General features: G+C 44.1%; 1 protein-coding gene across 1 annotated transcript in view; it reads right to left on the bottom strand.

Annotated features, from left to right (window-relative positions):
• The window catches only part of GALNT15 (polypeptide N-acetylgalactosaminyltransferase 15), a 318,297-nt gene that overhangs the window by 49,931 nt on the left and 253,300 nt on the right, over positions 1-15,066 (bottom strand). Inside the window, exons 2-4 of the mRNA XM_053600101.1 lie at positions 6,937-7,000; positions 5,743-5,885; positions 2,507-3,702 (exon numbers count right to left, since the gene is read on the bottom strand). Of these exons, the coding sequence (XP_053456076.1) occupies positions 2,507-3,174 (668 nt within the window). The 5' untranslated portion in view covers positions 3,175-3,702; positions 5,743-5,885; positions 6,937-7,000. The remainder of the gene's footprint in view (positions 1-2,506; positions 3,703-5,742; positions 5,886-6,936; positions 7,001-15,066) is intronic.

Raw genomic sequence — 15,066 nt, 5'->3', positions numbered from 1 at the left:
ACACACCCAGATGCACCCCATCAAACACCAACCGCACAAAGTGTACCCAGGCTTGCACCACACACCTCACACATGCACACCACACACTCATGCACATCATGCTACACACATAGCACACATGACATGCTTGTACACACGACACATTTATAACACATGCAACACACAACAAAATGCGTAATGCACAAAGTACCACATAAACATGCAAAATAAACCCTACATCACAACACACACGTTTGCACACAGGCATAGCACATGTGCATATCATACCACATGCATGACATACACAATACACACGTGTATTATACCCATGCCCACCACCCACAGCACTCACACAGATTCACAGCATGCACACCACATTTATCCACGTTTGTCACACACACATGCACAGCACATGCGTCCACTTCGTGCCACATAAATAACACACAACACGCTTGCATGTGCGTCCACATGCCACTCCCCAATGCATTTATAACACACCTGCAGTACTCTTACTCACACAAACCAGCCAGATGCACCACATAAATATGCAACAGTCACAACACAGTGTACTTGCAGACATTTACCATACAAACATATGCAAAACAGATGTCACATTGCAGCGCACATATGCACACACATACACACAAGCATGTGCACACGATCCCAAACACAGTGCATGTGCGCCATGTGCATCATATGTGCACGTTAACATACAACACAGAAGGCATACCTGTGCCTATCATACCGTGTACACAACATATACACAGACAAGGCACACGGGAACTACATAATGCACTACACACATGTGATATGCACAACATCCGCTTAATACACACAAAACCTGATGCACACACAACACAGTATGCCTGCCACACATTTGCACAAACACAAATACACACACTTGCACTACACAGACCTGCATAGTTGCACACACACACCCCATTGGTATCCTGAAGCCCTCTTGTTTTAGACAGTATTTGTAAACAAGGATATTTAGAATGAGTATTCCAACAAGGATACTCATTCTTGCTCTAGGCCGAAGGAAAAGAGTGTCCAAAATTTTGAAAACTATATATTTGTTTGTTCAGCAATTATTTCTTTGCTGTGTGTTGGGCATTGGGATATACAATACCAGCTTGGTCCTCACCTTGCAAGGGGTCACAGCATATTCCTGTGACGTATCAATAACGTATCAATGATTATTTGGCATTGATTTTAAGAAGTGCTATGAGTTAAAACACAAAACTGGGATGGGGTGGGAGTTTCCTTAAAAGAGATTTTTAAGCCAATGCCTGAAGTCAGAACAGCAGGGTTGGGGACAGGGTGGGGTGAGCAGGGTACCCAGGTCACACAATTTAAGGGGGCATTAGCTCACAGGTGCTGATCCTGCATTAGCAACACCCTGGGCAGGAGTGGCTGAGCAGCCTGGCTGAGGACAAGTAGGTGAGGGATCTAAGCAGGATCCTGCCCCCAGCTGCTGCTCTACACAGGGGCTCTCATCTGAGGCTTAGAAGAATGTGTGTGCTTTCCAGGAAACTCTTAGGACTGTGGGAAGAGCAATGGCTCCTAGGGAAGGGACCTAGATCACTAGCTCGCAGGAGGCTGGTAACCAGGCCCTCTTCCTCTGGCCTGCCATGGTGATGGGAGGAGAGGACAGGGGTGTAGGGGATGCACCCAGCATCTCCCTGGGCACAGTCCTGCATGTCACACCACTTCCAGGCTCACCTCCTAGGGCTGGGACCACCCTGGCTAGGTAGATGGCAGCCACCTCAGAGTTCTAACCCTTGGGCACTGGATCTGTTTCCTTAGACTAGTGGACCAAGGAGGGGGCCATTTAGTGGTGGTTCAGGTGGATTGGAGCTTGCATGCCTGAATCTAAATCCCTGCTTTGGCACCAGCTAGCAACGTGATTGTGGGCAAGCCCCTAGCCTTATTTCCATACCTATAAAGTAGGCACCCATCCTGCAGGGTTGTAAGGACTTTCTGTGACTTTATGAGTTAATATGGGAAAGGCTCTTAGATTAAAGCCAGGCACATGGCAAGTGCCCCATAAACGTTAACCACAATTGCTATTTTAATCCAAAATAAAAGAAATGGTAACCAAATCCTAATATCAAATGTATTGGAGTCAGAGTGGGAGAACTGGAAGGTGCCTGGAGAACATCTGCTCCCACCTCCCTTCCATGCTATACAGGTAGAGCTGTCGCACCTGGTGATCTAGAGACAGTGGGACTAGAACCCAGGACAAGAGGATGAACCAGTAAGAGTCCTCACTTTTTACTCTTTAGGGCAGTAGTTCTCACCTGAAGGGCTTGTTAAATACAGATCACTGGACCCCACCCAGGGCTTCTGACTCAGCTGCTCTGGGATGGGGCCTGAGAATCTGGATTTCTAATAAGTGCCTGGAGGATGGATGCTGCTGGTCCAGGGACTGCACCGTGGGACACACTGCCCTAAGGAGGCAACGTGCAGAGTTTGCTGCAAGCACACCCCGATATCAGGGAAGGAAAGCAAGGGCCGTACTCACAGTGGGTGCCGCACCTCCGGCAGGGCTCTCCGGAGAGGGATGCGGGCACTGAGTGCCTCATGGAGGCTGCGCGGGTCCAGGCTGAGCGGCGTTAGTTCGTCTTCTTCCGATACCTCCCAATCCTCCTCCTCAGCCCCCCAGTCCCTCTCCGGGGCTTCCTCATCCCGCCTCCTGCTCGGCTGCTTGATGAGCCGGTAGCTGCCCCCTCGCCTGCCCCGGCTCTGGTTCCTTCTGGTCCTGGGTACGGCCACGGCCACCAGCAGCTGGTCCTCTCGCAGTGAGATGAGGGGTGGCAGCCCCTCGAGGGGGCCGTACTCTTCACCCTCATCCTCAGCCTCCAGAACCCACTCCTGGGATTCCCCGAAGTCCAGGCGGTACCCAGCTTCAGGGCTGCGCTTGCCCGCCTGGGCCGTGACAGGCTGAGGCAGGGTGAGCGGGGGAGGGTGCAGCACGGCCACCAGCATCAGCACGCATCCCAGCGTCAGGGACAGCAGGAGGAACTGAGGTCTGCACGGTCCCTGCCTGTGTCTCTTCCTTAGGAGCATGTTGCTGGAACTTGCCAAATGCAACAGGTCATGTTCAAGTTTGCTCTCTCCTGCTCCAGGTTCCTTCAAGCTTGCAGCAGAACCTGAGTTGCTTGTTCCACCTGGAAGATTTTTGTCAGTCATTTAACCTGCTCCATTTTTTTTCCGTCTGGAATTTGCCAATAGTAGGTGCGAGACCTGATTCCACTTACAAGCTGAAGCCACAAGACCTGAGTCCCACCCCAAGTTTTCTCTGAGTGGATTTTTTAGTTGTCTTCTGAAAGCCCATTCACAGGGACTTCAAACTGAATTGTTTGCCCCCTTATCCTGGTTCTCTCCTTGGGAAAAAATAATGATTCCATTCTGCTCAGGTGTTTAGTCCCATGTGTTTCTTCCCCCCTTTTGCATAAATAGTCAGGTTGCTATGAGATGTCTGGGGTGAGCTGGTGCGTTCTCAGTCAAGCAGGGCTGACAGCCGTCTTTCTTTGGACGCTTCCAGGCAGGTCAGATCAACAGATGTAAAGCCGGCAGGCAGTGCCTGGTTTCCCTTCACACATCGCTCTGCTCAGCCAGAGCCCTCTGCCAGACACAGCCCGAGCCAAGTGTGAGCCTCACTCCTGGTCCTAATGCCCTCACTGTTCCTGGGCTTTGCACAACTTCTCGGCGTCACTGCTAGAACCAAATCAAAACAGGAACATTCCCAGGAGTACCAGCTTAAATCTCATTCATAGGAAGTTTTCCCCCACCCGACAGAGCAGGAAAGAGTATTTATTCCCTCCTGATTCAGAAAGGCTGTGTGTGTGACGTAGATGCAAGGAGCTGGCTGTTTGCTTGCATCCTCTGGCTCCCACAGGTGATCTGCCAGGCTAGACCGGACTCTCCTGCCCTTACCTAGGACCACTATCCCTGTCCTTCTGAAAAGGAGGGAGCTAGAGGAGATGCTCTTGTAAACCCCTCCTGCTCCCACAGACTCGCTGAATGAATGCCTGCACCAGCTCCTGAGGAGTGGCTGGGAGGAGAGCAGCCTGCTCCATCAGTCCTAAAACTTCCTTCTGAGCTAATACATATTTAGTGAGCACCTACTAAGTGCCAGAACTGTTCTGAGGACTAGGAATAACACAGGTAGAAACATATGCCTTGCAGAGCTTACATTTTAGTGGGAGAGACAATCAGATAATTAAAATATCCGGTGGATCAAGTGGCGATGGGGGCTAAGGAGAAGAGCACATCTGGGGGATAGGACCAAGGGCTGGGCTTGGAAGCTGCCATCGAGTGCTGGGGCAGGTTTTGCGGAATAGTTAGCATTTGCAAAAGGAGAAGGGCTGTGTAGATATCTATAGCCCAGTGTTTTGGCAGAGAGAATAACAAATGCAAAGTTTCTGAGGCAAGAGTGTCCCTGGCATGTCTGAGGAACTGCAAAGGCCCAGTGTAGTTGGGACAGAGCAGGCAGGGTGGAGCATGAGGGGTAAAGGGTGAGAGGGTTGGGAGGAACATGTGGGACATCCTTAGGGGCATTTAAGAGAGCCCTTGGAGGAGAGAGGCAAGCTGACTTAGGTTTTAACAGTTTTGCTGGCTGGGATTAGCCAGTGGGGGAGAGGGAGACCAACTGAGAGGTTCTTAGCTTGAATCAAAGTGGGGTGTCCATGGAAGTGGTATGAGGGGTCAGCGTTTGGAGATATTTTATGGAAGCCCTTGCCAGATTTGCTGATGAATTGACATCTGGTGTGAGAGAGAGGGGAGTTAAGGCTAAGTTCAAGTTTCGGGGCTGAGCAGTTGGAAGGGTGGTGCTGCCATCAACCAAGCTGGGAACAGTAAGGGACTGATAAAGGCAGGTGAGTATCAGTGGCTCGGTTTTGAACGTGTGAGGTTTCAGAGGTTCTGTAGACAGCCAACAGCAGAGGAAATGTAGGCAGTGGGATATATGATAGCTGGAGGTCCCGGGAGTGGTCTGGCCTACAGAAATGAGGTTGGACGCTGGCAGCACATCAGTAAGACCTGAGTTCTCGGAGGAAGGGAGGTAGGAAGAGAAGGGAATCTGGCACCCTCTGAGTTCTCGGGCTTCTGGCTCAAACAGGCTGATGGAGGATAACTGACTATCACCACAAGCTGGGAAGGGGGCTTCTTCTGATGACTGTAAAGTGACAGGGCTGTCCTGTAACCAGGTGTGGAGTAGGAAAAACTGCTGAAGGGGAATTCCTGCAATAAACTTGCTCGTTGTTTTTGTCATGATGTCAGAATGTGAGCTTAAAATTTCATGAAAAACATGTTCTGACTCAGTAGCCTCTTCTAGTGTGCTTGTGAACACACATGCATATTCACGTGCACACACACGTATGCAGATGTGTTTTCCCTAAAGTTGTTCATAAAGCCAGAATTGAACTAGTGGGTCAATGTGGCTGTTCTCTTGACAGCCCTCACAGTGCCCTGGTGGACAGTGCTCAGGAGTCTCTATATTGGACCATGTCTTCCAAATCTCAAATCAGAGTGTACTCGTGAGGGCAGACATTGTATGATTTCTAAATTCAAGAGGCAGACTCACTGGGAGATGCAGTTCAGAATTTCTGGGACATTTTGACATTAATGAGGATGATGGGCTAGACGGCTTCAAAGCCAAGAGGCCTCCAGAAAACAAGTGCTCACAGCCCCCATCTTTAGGGGCAGAGCCGCCTTCACCCACTCATGCCTCTCCAGCAGCTCTGGCTTCAAACTCACCAGGATCATCCCGCCTCAGGGCCTTTACCCTGGACAACTTGCTGTTTGATCACTCTGTCCCTAGAAATCCGTCCACATGGTTCATGTCTTCTCTATTCTCTTTTCTTGCTCTCATTGAGAATCTCCATGGCTCTTCTCAGTACCTGACAAGTTAAAATACTCAGGTCTTTATTGTCTGTTTCTCCATCCCACTCACAAAATGTATCCTCCAAGGGCAGGAATTTTACCTGTTTGTTCAGTGTGGTTTCCCCAGAGACTGAACCTGTGTCTGGCGTAGAGTAATTGCTCTATACTTGCTGAATGAATATAGAGCCAATTATACGGCTATTTTGATTTGAATAAAACAAAGTCTGGGTGTCATTTGAGATGCTGGGATTTGAATCACCCCTAAAAGGATTCTATATAGCTCATAATCACAGGATGTCATTTTAAGGCCGCCTTAAAGCAGATAAAATACCCAAGTTCTCTAAAATGAACAGAATTACCTCAAAAAATGCTTGAACTGCTGGAGTGGCTCAGGGCTAGAAGAGACCATCTTGGCATGACCACCACAGAGGGGCTTAGCCACACTGTCCTTGCTTTAATCCCTGTCAGGCCACTGGGGAAATTTAGTCTAACGGATCATTGAGAGGCCCACCAAGAATTCATCACACAATGTGCAAGGGGACATTCCAATCATGAACAACTGCCTAACGGCACAGGACCCAGACTCCTAGAGACTCTCAGGCATTTCTGAGCCACCCAGACTGGAGAGAGCAGGTGGCTGTCCCAGCCCCAGGGCACTGCTCTGCCCACCCAGCCCCACTCACTGGGGTGCTGTTTTGTTGCTCACACATCTTCTTGGCCTGATCCATCCAACATCACTACCTGTCAGCAAGGCACTGTCACTTTACAATCCTGTCTCATAGCTTCTGTCCTCACATAGCTGGAACTTTTCTCTCTGTCCACCTATCAGAAATAAAACTAAGGAGCCATGGATCCCCTAAATGCAACACAAAAGTCCTTTCCCTCTCTACCTTGTTCCTTTCAACCTCAGAAATGAGACATCCCCTAGGGACATCTTATCTGTTACCCACAGCCCCAAGCCTCAGGGGCTGCACTGTTTGGGTGCCATTCTGTGGCCCTGCCCACCCCTCCTGCATTGTCACGTGGCACTGGCAACTCAGACCCTGCTCTCCCCCCTCCCTCTCTCACCTTTGTTCCTGTTACAGGTTGAATAGAGTCCTCCAAAGGATGTTGAAGTTCTGCCTTCTGGTACCTTGAGTGGGACAGAAAATAGAGTCTTTGCAATGATCAAGGTCATTGGGGTGGGTCCTAATCCAATGACTGGTATTCTTGCAAAAGGGGAGATTTGGGGCGGCGCCTGTGGCTCAAGGAGTAGGGCGTCAGTCCCATATGCCAGAGGTGGCGGGTTCAAACCCAGCCCCGGCCAAAAACCAAAAAAAAAAAAAAAGGGAGATTTGGGCAGAGAAATGCAAACTGGGGGAGTGCCATGTGAATATAAAGGCAGAGACTGGGGTGATGTGTCTAGACTTTGTTTGCAGGAATCTCCCACTTGGGTCTATGGTCCATGGAAGGCAGGTTTAGAAGGGAGAATTTTTTGTCTCTGCAACTCATGTCTTTATTCACAATAGCAGCCATGATGGATTCCTTGCTCTCTCTCCCCTCGTCCTAGCTCTGAGTTGGTCTCCAGCTGCAGATGGACAGTAACTGTGTCCCCACCACAGGTGCCTGCATATCTCTGCCTGAGGCTTTCTCCAGCATCAGTGAAGCTGGCCCAACGTTCATGCAGAGCAGGCCAGGAGGGCCAGGGATTTCATTTCAGAGGCAACTTCAACCTTAAGAAAAGGAAATAGGTTGGAAAAATATCTCAGTGGATAATACTGGATGGCTTGGTGGGACTGTTCTGAGATATGGTCTACAAAATGTAAAGCGTCCCTAGGAGGACTGAGGCCCAGTCGTGGCTGGAGGTAATCTGCTCATCAACGTGTCCTTTGCTCACTTTCTCCCCCTCTGTGTCCTCCTCCCCTCGGCCCTCCCTGTGCTTTCTGGATTCTTTTCCCCAATCAACCATCTAATCCACATTCCTATCATCCTTATCCTTCAGGGGAACCCAAACAAAGGCAGAAATGCTACCCACCATAAATACTTTCTTTTGTTTGTACTTGTGGAGTAAAGTAACTGGTGAAATAAATAACTTCCTAGAGTATTCAGCAAATTATTTCTGTCTTTTTTTTGTAGAGACAGAGTCTCACTGTACCGCCCTCGGGTAGAGTGCCATGACGTCACACGGCTCACGGCAACCTCTAACTCTTGGGCTTACGCGATTCTCTTACCTCAGCCTCCCAAGCAGCTGGGACTACAGGCGCCCACCCCAACACCCGGCTATTTTTTGCTGCAGTTTGGGGGGGTCTGGGTTTGAACCCGCCACCCTCGGCATATGGGGTCAGCACCCTACTCACTGAGCCACAGGCACCACCCATTTCTGTCCTTTTTATATAAATCTATGAGAAGTTTCCCATTCTGTATCCTGTGCAGTGAAGTGTGTCACTATATAATCAATATTCCCCTGGATTTAAAGTCCTGTCAGAAGTCAAATATTCTTCAGTATGTCCTATAGTGTGCCCAGAATAATGTGCTAAAGGGTAAATAAAAACCATACTTAATATTCTACAGTCAGCCTTTCCGAAACACCCAGTGAACCCCAGTGATTCTACTATTATTCTGGGGTTGATTCTAATATTCAATTCCATTTTTTTAAAGGAGAGATTTTAACAAAATGTTTTTTTAAACCTATTCTTTTATTTTTAAGTCATAATTAATCATTTTTACAAGACACTGGTTTTTCTTCTAAGGACAAAACTTTTCAGGAAATTACTGCTTTTGCTCAGTAGACTTCACAGTGATACCAGAAGAGGGTCAAACTGAGAGAGAGGTCACAGACACTGAGCTCATCCCAAGTGTACCCATCCTAAGAGGGAGGGAAGATTGAATACCCCCGGATGCTGCTTGACTAGGGCAGCCTAGGATTGGTCAATGGCTGTGACTAGATTCAGCGTCTTGCTGAGCCTAGAAACAAAACTTCATATGGCTCACTCCCGCCAGCTCCCAGTAGTAGAAGGACCAGAAAAATTGAGGTGGTGTGCTTTTCAGCTTCATGTTGAGGACATTCCAGGAAAGATTCTCCCCCTGTTTCCATCTTCTATCTTTTCAGCCACCAAGGCTTACTTCATTCCTCTGAATTAGGGCCCAAATTCTCACTATAACCACCCTGAGACCAGTGACGTGAGCCTGTCACTGCTGCCCCAGGGTCAACCTCAGCAGAAACTTCGACTCTGCTGCAGGACAGGGAGGCTTTGTTGCTGCTCTTCAGGCATTCTGCCAAATCCTTTTGCTGTGTCCTGGTCAAGTGTGCTGAATCTCAAAAGCCATGCCATTTGGCTCCTTTTGCTATCAGCATCTGTCAGGGTCATCCTTTCCCAGAGGCAAGGAGGACAGATGCCAGCGTCAGAATGGGGGAAAGGGTAAGGGTGCAGAAGAAATTATGAGAACAGAACATATCAGTTAGTACATCAAAAATCTTATCTCAGTTTATGAGTTCCAGGTGTTTCTGAAGGTCTGAGAGGTCCTGAAGAATCCTGAGAATAAAGGTCCACTCCTGGTGAGAGGCAAGTGAGTGTACCAACCTCTATACTCAGATTAGAAAATGTGCAGCTCCTGCATGTGTATGTTTGTAGAACACATTTGAAGCTATACTTTGCAGATAATTACACTGGAAGTGGGATTGAAGAAATTGAAGATACTGCCAAACTTTTGAGACTATGCCTGGAAAAAAATAACACTGGGCTGGGAGTAGATGTTGGGTTATGTTACCAATATTTAAGGTTTTCAGTACCTATAATTATTCTTTTGCAAAAGCACTGTGAAGCCTTGCTGGGTTCGTTTATTGTTATGTTGTCTTTATTCATTCTTCAAATGTTTATTGAACATCCACTGTGTACCAAGGACATTGCTTGGCAAGGGAATAAAATGGTAAACAGAATATGGCAACCAAGATCCATGAATAATTATAGCCATATAGTGTGCTGAAAGCAATCACAGAGTGTGTACAAACAAATACTTGGAGGCCAGGCCATATAGCTTATGCCTGTAATCCCAGCACTTTGGTAAGCCAAGGCAGGAGGGTTGCTTAAGGCCAGGAGCTTGAGACCAGCCCAGGCAACATTAGCAAGACCCCATCTCTACAAAAAATGAAAAATTAGCTGGGTGTGGTGGTGCTCACCTGTAGTCCCAGCTACTTGGAAAGCTGAGGGAGGAAGATTGCTTGAGGCCACGAGTTTGAGGTTTCAGTGAGCCATGATGATACCACTACACTGTAGCTGAAGCAACAGAGCAAGACTCTGTCTCCAAAACAAACAAACAAACAAATATTTGGGTAAATATGAAGGAAATAAAATGTAAATATCTGACATCTCTGTAAGTCTTTGTTCAACAAAAGTGCAATTATCTCTCTACCCCTCCAAAGACTACAAGATCTTAGACAGCTGTAAAGAATCTCATGTTCTTGGAATATGCTGGTGCTGTGACTTCAAAAGTGCTTTTCAGTAGTGCATTAATAATGAATTAAAGCCAAATTGATTCCAACTTTTAAGCTGCCACTATCAAAGCTTTGCCTGTGGTTTGTTAGGGCTGAAAAGTAGTTTATAATGGGTGCCTTTTAAGGAGAAGAATAATCCTGACACACTTGATAAGACTTTGTTTATAGGAATCTCCCATTTGGCTATATGATCCATGGAAGGTGGGTCTAGAAGGAGATTTTTGTGTCTCCTAATGCTCATGTTAATTCTAGTGTTCTGATCACAAGGAGAGTTCTCTCCTTGTCAGCCTGGTCCTGGGCTTTTTGCAATGCCATATCGCTTTGGGCATTACCCAAAAGAACTATGGGCAAAGGGGTTCAATTATTTTGTTGGGGTCAGTTCTTAGGTTCTCTTTAGTTTTGTGAGAATCTGAATGGTGGAAAAGTGGAGAATAAAGAGAAGAAGGAAGAGGAGTGAGAGAAATAGGAGGAGCATCCACCATGGGAGAGGCTAGATTGATCTATATAAAAAGAGGTAAGAGAGAGGCGAAGGGGAAGCAAACAAAGAATGTCCCATGGACTTGGCATGACAGGAAGAGATTTCAAGCTTGGAGGGGGAGATGCCCTGAAATAACTGTAGGGAAGAGAAAGCAGGATATGAGAAGAAGATTTTAAGAAATGTTGCTCTCCATGTCACTGTTCTCCACCCCTCAATAGCAAAATACATGTTCTTCCCAAATGCACCTGGAAAACTCTCCAGGACAGAACATGTGCTAAACCATAAGACAATCCTCAATAAACTTAAAAGGACTGCAGTTATTCAAAGTGTGTGTTTCTACTAAAAAAGAATTAAAATAGAAATCAGGACAGAAAGAAATGTGAGAATCCATCAATATATAAGAACTAAACAACATACTCATAAATAACCAACAGGTCAAAGGAAAAATCATGTGACAACTTAGAAAATACTTGGAAATAAATGAAAATGAAGACATAGCACCCCAAAACTTATGGACTATAGCTAAAGCCAGTAGGAGAGGGAAATTTATAGTTGTAAATGCTATATTAAATAAGAGAAAAGATTTCTAATAAACAACTTAACCTACTGCCTTAAGACACTGGACAAAGAAGAGCAAAAAAAACTAAAGCAAACAGGAGGAAGAAAGAAATAACAATCTTGTACATTTCTCCATGTAAGTATTTATAAACCTGCCTAATTCTATTTAATGGGTGTGTAGTATTTCACTGAATGAGTAAATTAATCAATGACTCATTTAACCAGTCTTCTACTGATGCACATTTAGGTTGTTGCCAATTTTATACTTTTATAATTATATATGTACTACCTTAAATATCCTTATACACACTTGATTTCATGTATGTGTGAACACCTTTGTAAGGGAAGGAAAATTCCTTCCTTAGAAGGGAAATTTCTCGGTCAAATATTTTATGCATTAAAAAGTTTAGAGCAATTTCAAATCTTACTCCAAAGAGGTTATATTAATCTATGCTGTATTAATAAAATATGGTAGTATCTGGTTTTCCATAATCTTACTAGTAGAGAGTTTTATTAATATCTTTGATCTTTGCCTCCCTGCTAAATAAAAGATGGATCTTGGTAACAAAAACTCTAAGGTACTTAGTAACATATCTCACAAAATTATGAGGGAAAACTGTAAACTTTATTGAAGGACTAAAAGTAAACTTAAAGAGATATAGCATGTTCCTGGATCTAAATACTTGTTATCAAAAAGGTATCAATTGTTCTCAATTTCATATAAAAATTCACTTTTCTTACATTACAAATTCTAATTGAGCTTTCCTTAGATCTTGACAAGCTAGTTTACAATTCTTACAGAAGAGTAGAGGACCAAGAATAAATACGATAATTATGAAAAGGAGGAAAATCCCTCTTGCCAGATGTCTAGATTTATACAGCTATAATAATAAACACAGTGTGGTATTGGTACATGAGTGAGAATAAATAAATGGAACAGAATAGTCTAGCTACAGACTTATAACAAATGTTAAAACTCTCATTATACCAATTTGGTCATCCGGGGGAAAAGAGATTGTTCCATGGGCAGATAAGAAGAACATATATTCCTTAAATTTGGGATGATGTGTTCTATATATGTCTATTAAGCACAATTATTTTAGGATTGTGTTTAAGTTCCTTGTATCTTTGTTCAGTTTCTCTCTTTAGAGGATCTGTCCAGGTCTACAAGAGGAGTGTTAAAGTCCCAGACTATTATGGTGTAATAGGTATCATACAAATAGGCTCAGACAAATTCAGCTATTTTTCATGAGTCTGGAAGCATTTAACTCGGATGCATAAACATTTAGAATTGAAATTTCCTCTTGTTGTATTATTCCCTTGACCAGTATAAAGTGCCAATCTTTGTCTTTCTTAACATTAGTTGCTTTAATTCACTTGTATATGGAAAGAAGATTGTGACCCCTCCTTTCTTCTGATTTCCATTTGCTTGAAATATTATTTTTCAACCCTTCACAACAAAATAACCCTCCTCAACCCTGAGTCCTTTTTTGTCCCTTGAGACTAGGTGTGTTTCTGGTAGACAGCATATGGATGGCCTATGTTTTTTTATCCAATCAGCCAGCCTGTACCTCATCAATGGGGAATTCAAGCTATTAACATTTTTTGAGAGAATTGATAAGTGTGGTGGAGTTCTATTCATATTATTTGTGAAAATCCATTGCTTAGTTTTATCTTTTGTGTCATTGTGGAAGCTAGATATTGTCCTTTAATTTCTGGGTGTTTACTTAGCTGGTGGTCCATTGTGATGGTCAGTGTGTAGAATCAGTCTAAGTATTTCCTGTTGAGCTGGTCTTGTGACACATGTATACAATGATTGTGTATCAGCAAAAAAATTTATTTCTCCATCAATTTTAAAGTTTACTTTAGCAGGATATAGAATTCTGGACTGAAAAATTATCTTGTTAAAAAGATAAAGGTAGATACCCATTCTTTTCTGGCTTGAAAAGTTTCAGTTGAGAATTCTGCTGTCACCCTGATGGATCTGCCCCTGTAGGTCAATTGACACTTACTCCTGGCTGCTTGCAGAATTTTCTCTTTTGTCTTGACTTTGGACAGGTTCATGACAATGTGTCCTGTAGAAACTCTGTTTGAGTAAAGATGACCTGGAGTTCAATATCACTCTGAAAGGAGTGTATCAGAGTCTTTGGTGATATTTGGGAAATTTTCATTTATTATGTCCTCCGTTAGGGCTTTCTTTCCTCTAAGGCATTCTTCTTCTTCCCCTTCTGAGATACATATAATTCATATGTTTGAATGCTTTGTAAAGTCCCATAATTCTTTGAAAAAACATTCTGCTTTCTCTCTCTTCTTTCCTGCCTCTTTAACTACCTGGGTTAACTCAAGAGCTTTATCCTCTAGCTCTAAGATTCTTTCTTTTCTATGTTCTAATCTGTTATTGATGCTTTTTCTACTGCATCTTTAAGTTCCATGATTAACTCCTTTAATTTCTTAAGCTCCACCATATCCTCTATAAAATTTTCATATCTTTCATCCCTTACTTGATTCTGTTTGGATTTCCTTTTGATTATTTTCCACTTTCTCAACAATTTCCTTCATTGTTTTTACCATCTATATTTTAAATTTCCTTTCTGTCATGTCTAACATTTCTTTATAGGTGGAATTCTCTGTAGTAGCTACTTCATGATTCATTATTGGTGGTGGTGGGGAGGGGTGTGCTCTGTTATGGTTTTTCATGTTTCCAAGATTTTTCTGTTGCTTCCTCCTCATGAGTGTTTTCTTCTTGTTTCCTTCCTTCCCCTACTTTTCCCTCTCATTCCCTCCTTCTCTTTAAAATACTTTGTCTCTGTGCTTAGGTGTTGATGTATCCTTTTGGTATAGGACAAAAAGGAAGTGAAAAGTGAAGAGCAAGAAGGGAAAAAAGATAGAAAAAGAGAAAGAAAAAGAAAAAAGGGAGGTAAAAGGAAAGATTGACATTAAGAAAAGAAGAACAGTAAGAAAGAGACTGGAGTAATAGGGGTATTCAACAGAGTGCCTTGACTCACATCTACAATTCCCAGCCTGTGGGTGGGGGTCTGGGTTGTGTGAGTTCCTTAAGGTCAGGAACTCCTCTGTAGCCTTAGGAGGAAATAGAGAGGAAAAAAAAAAAAAACCCATAGTACTATGTTGCAGTGGGGACCTATCAATAGCATCCTTCCACCTCCACCAAATAGAGAGGAAAAAAACTTCAGTAGTATGTTTCAGTGGGGACTATCAATAGCATCCTTCCAAAGGCCCAAGCTGAAAGGACCCCCCCAGTCCAGGGATCAAGGTTTCCTTTAGCCAGGCCAATGCTGTGGCACCCCAGCCCAGAACTTAAAGTGAGGCTTTGTTCCATAAATGGAATACAGATTGACAAAGAATAAAACTGATCAGAAAAAAGAAATATTAATAACAATAAAAGTATATTAAAAATTGAAAATAAAATTATGTAAGATGTAAAAAAAGGTGGGGTTATGTCTTAGTTGTTATTTGAGAAATTTATGTGGGAAAGATAAGTAGAAAAATCTTTACAAAAAGAGAGAGTAAAGGAAAGAAAAGGAAAGGAAAGAAGAATAAAAGGGTAAAGATGAAAATAGAAAAACAAAAATACAATAAAATGAAACAAAGCAAACAAACAAATGAACAAACAAAAACCTTAAGGGAAAAAAGAACAAGAAGAGCAGGAGCACTGTAGCAAAGTTGGATCTGT

Source organism: Nycticebus coucang, chromosome 8, assembly GCF_027406575.1.
Source record: "Nycticebus coucang isolate mNycCou1 chromosome 8, mNycCou1.pri, whole genome shotgun sequence".
Taxonomy (NCBI): domain Eukaryota; kingdom Metazoa; phylum Chordata; class Mammalia; order Primates; family Lorisidae; genus Nycticebus; species Nycticebus coucang.
Note: the sequence above shows the minus strand (reverse complement) of the source record. Positions and strands in the feature narration are given on the sequence as shown.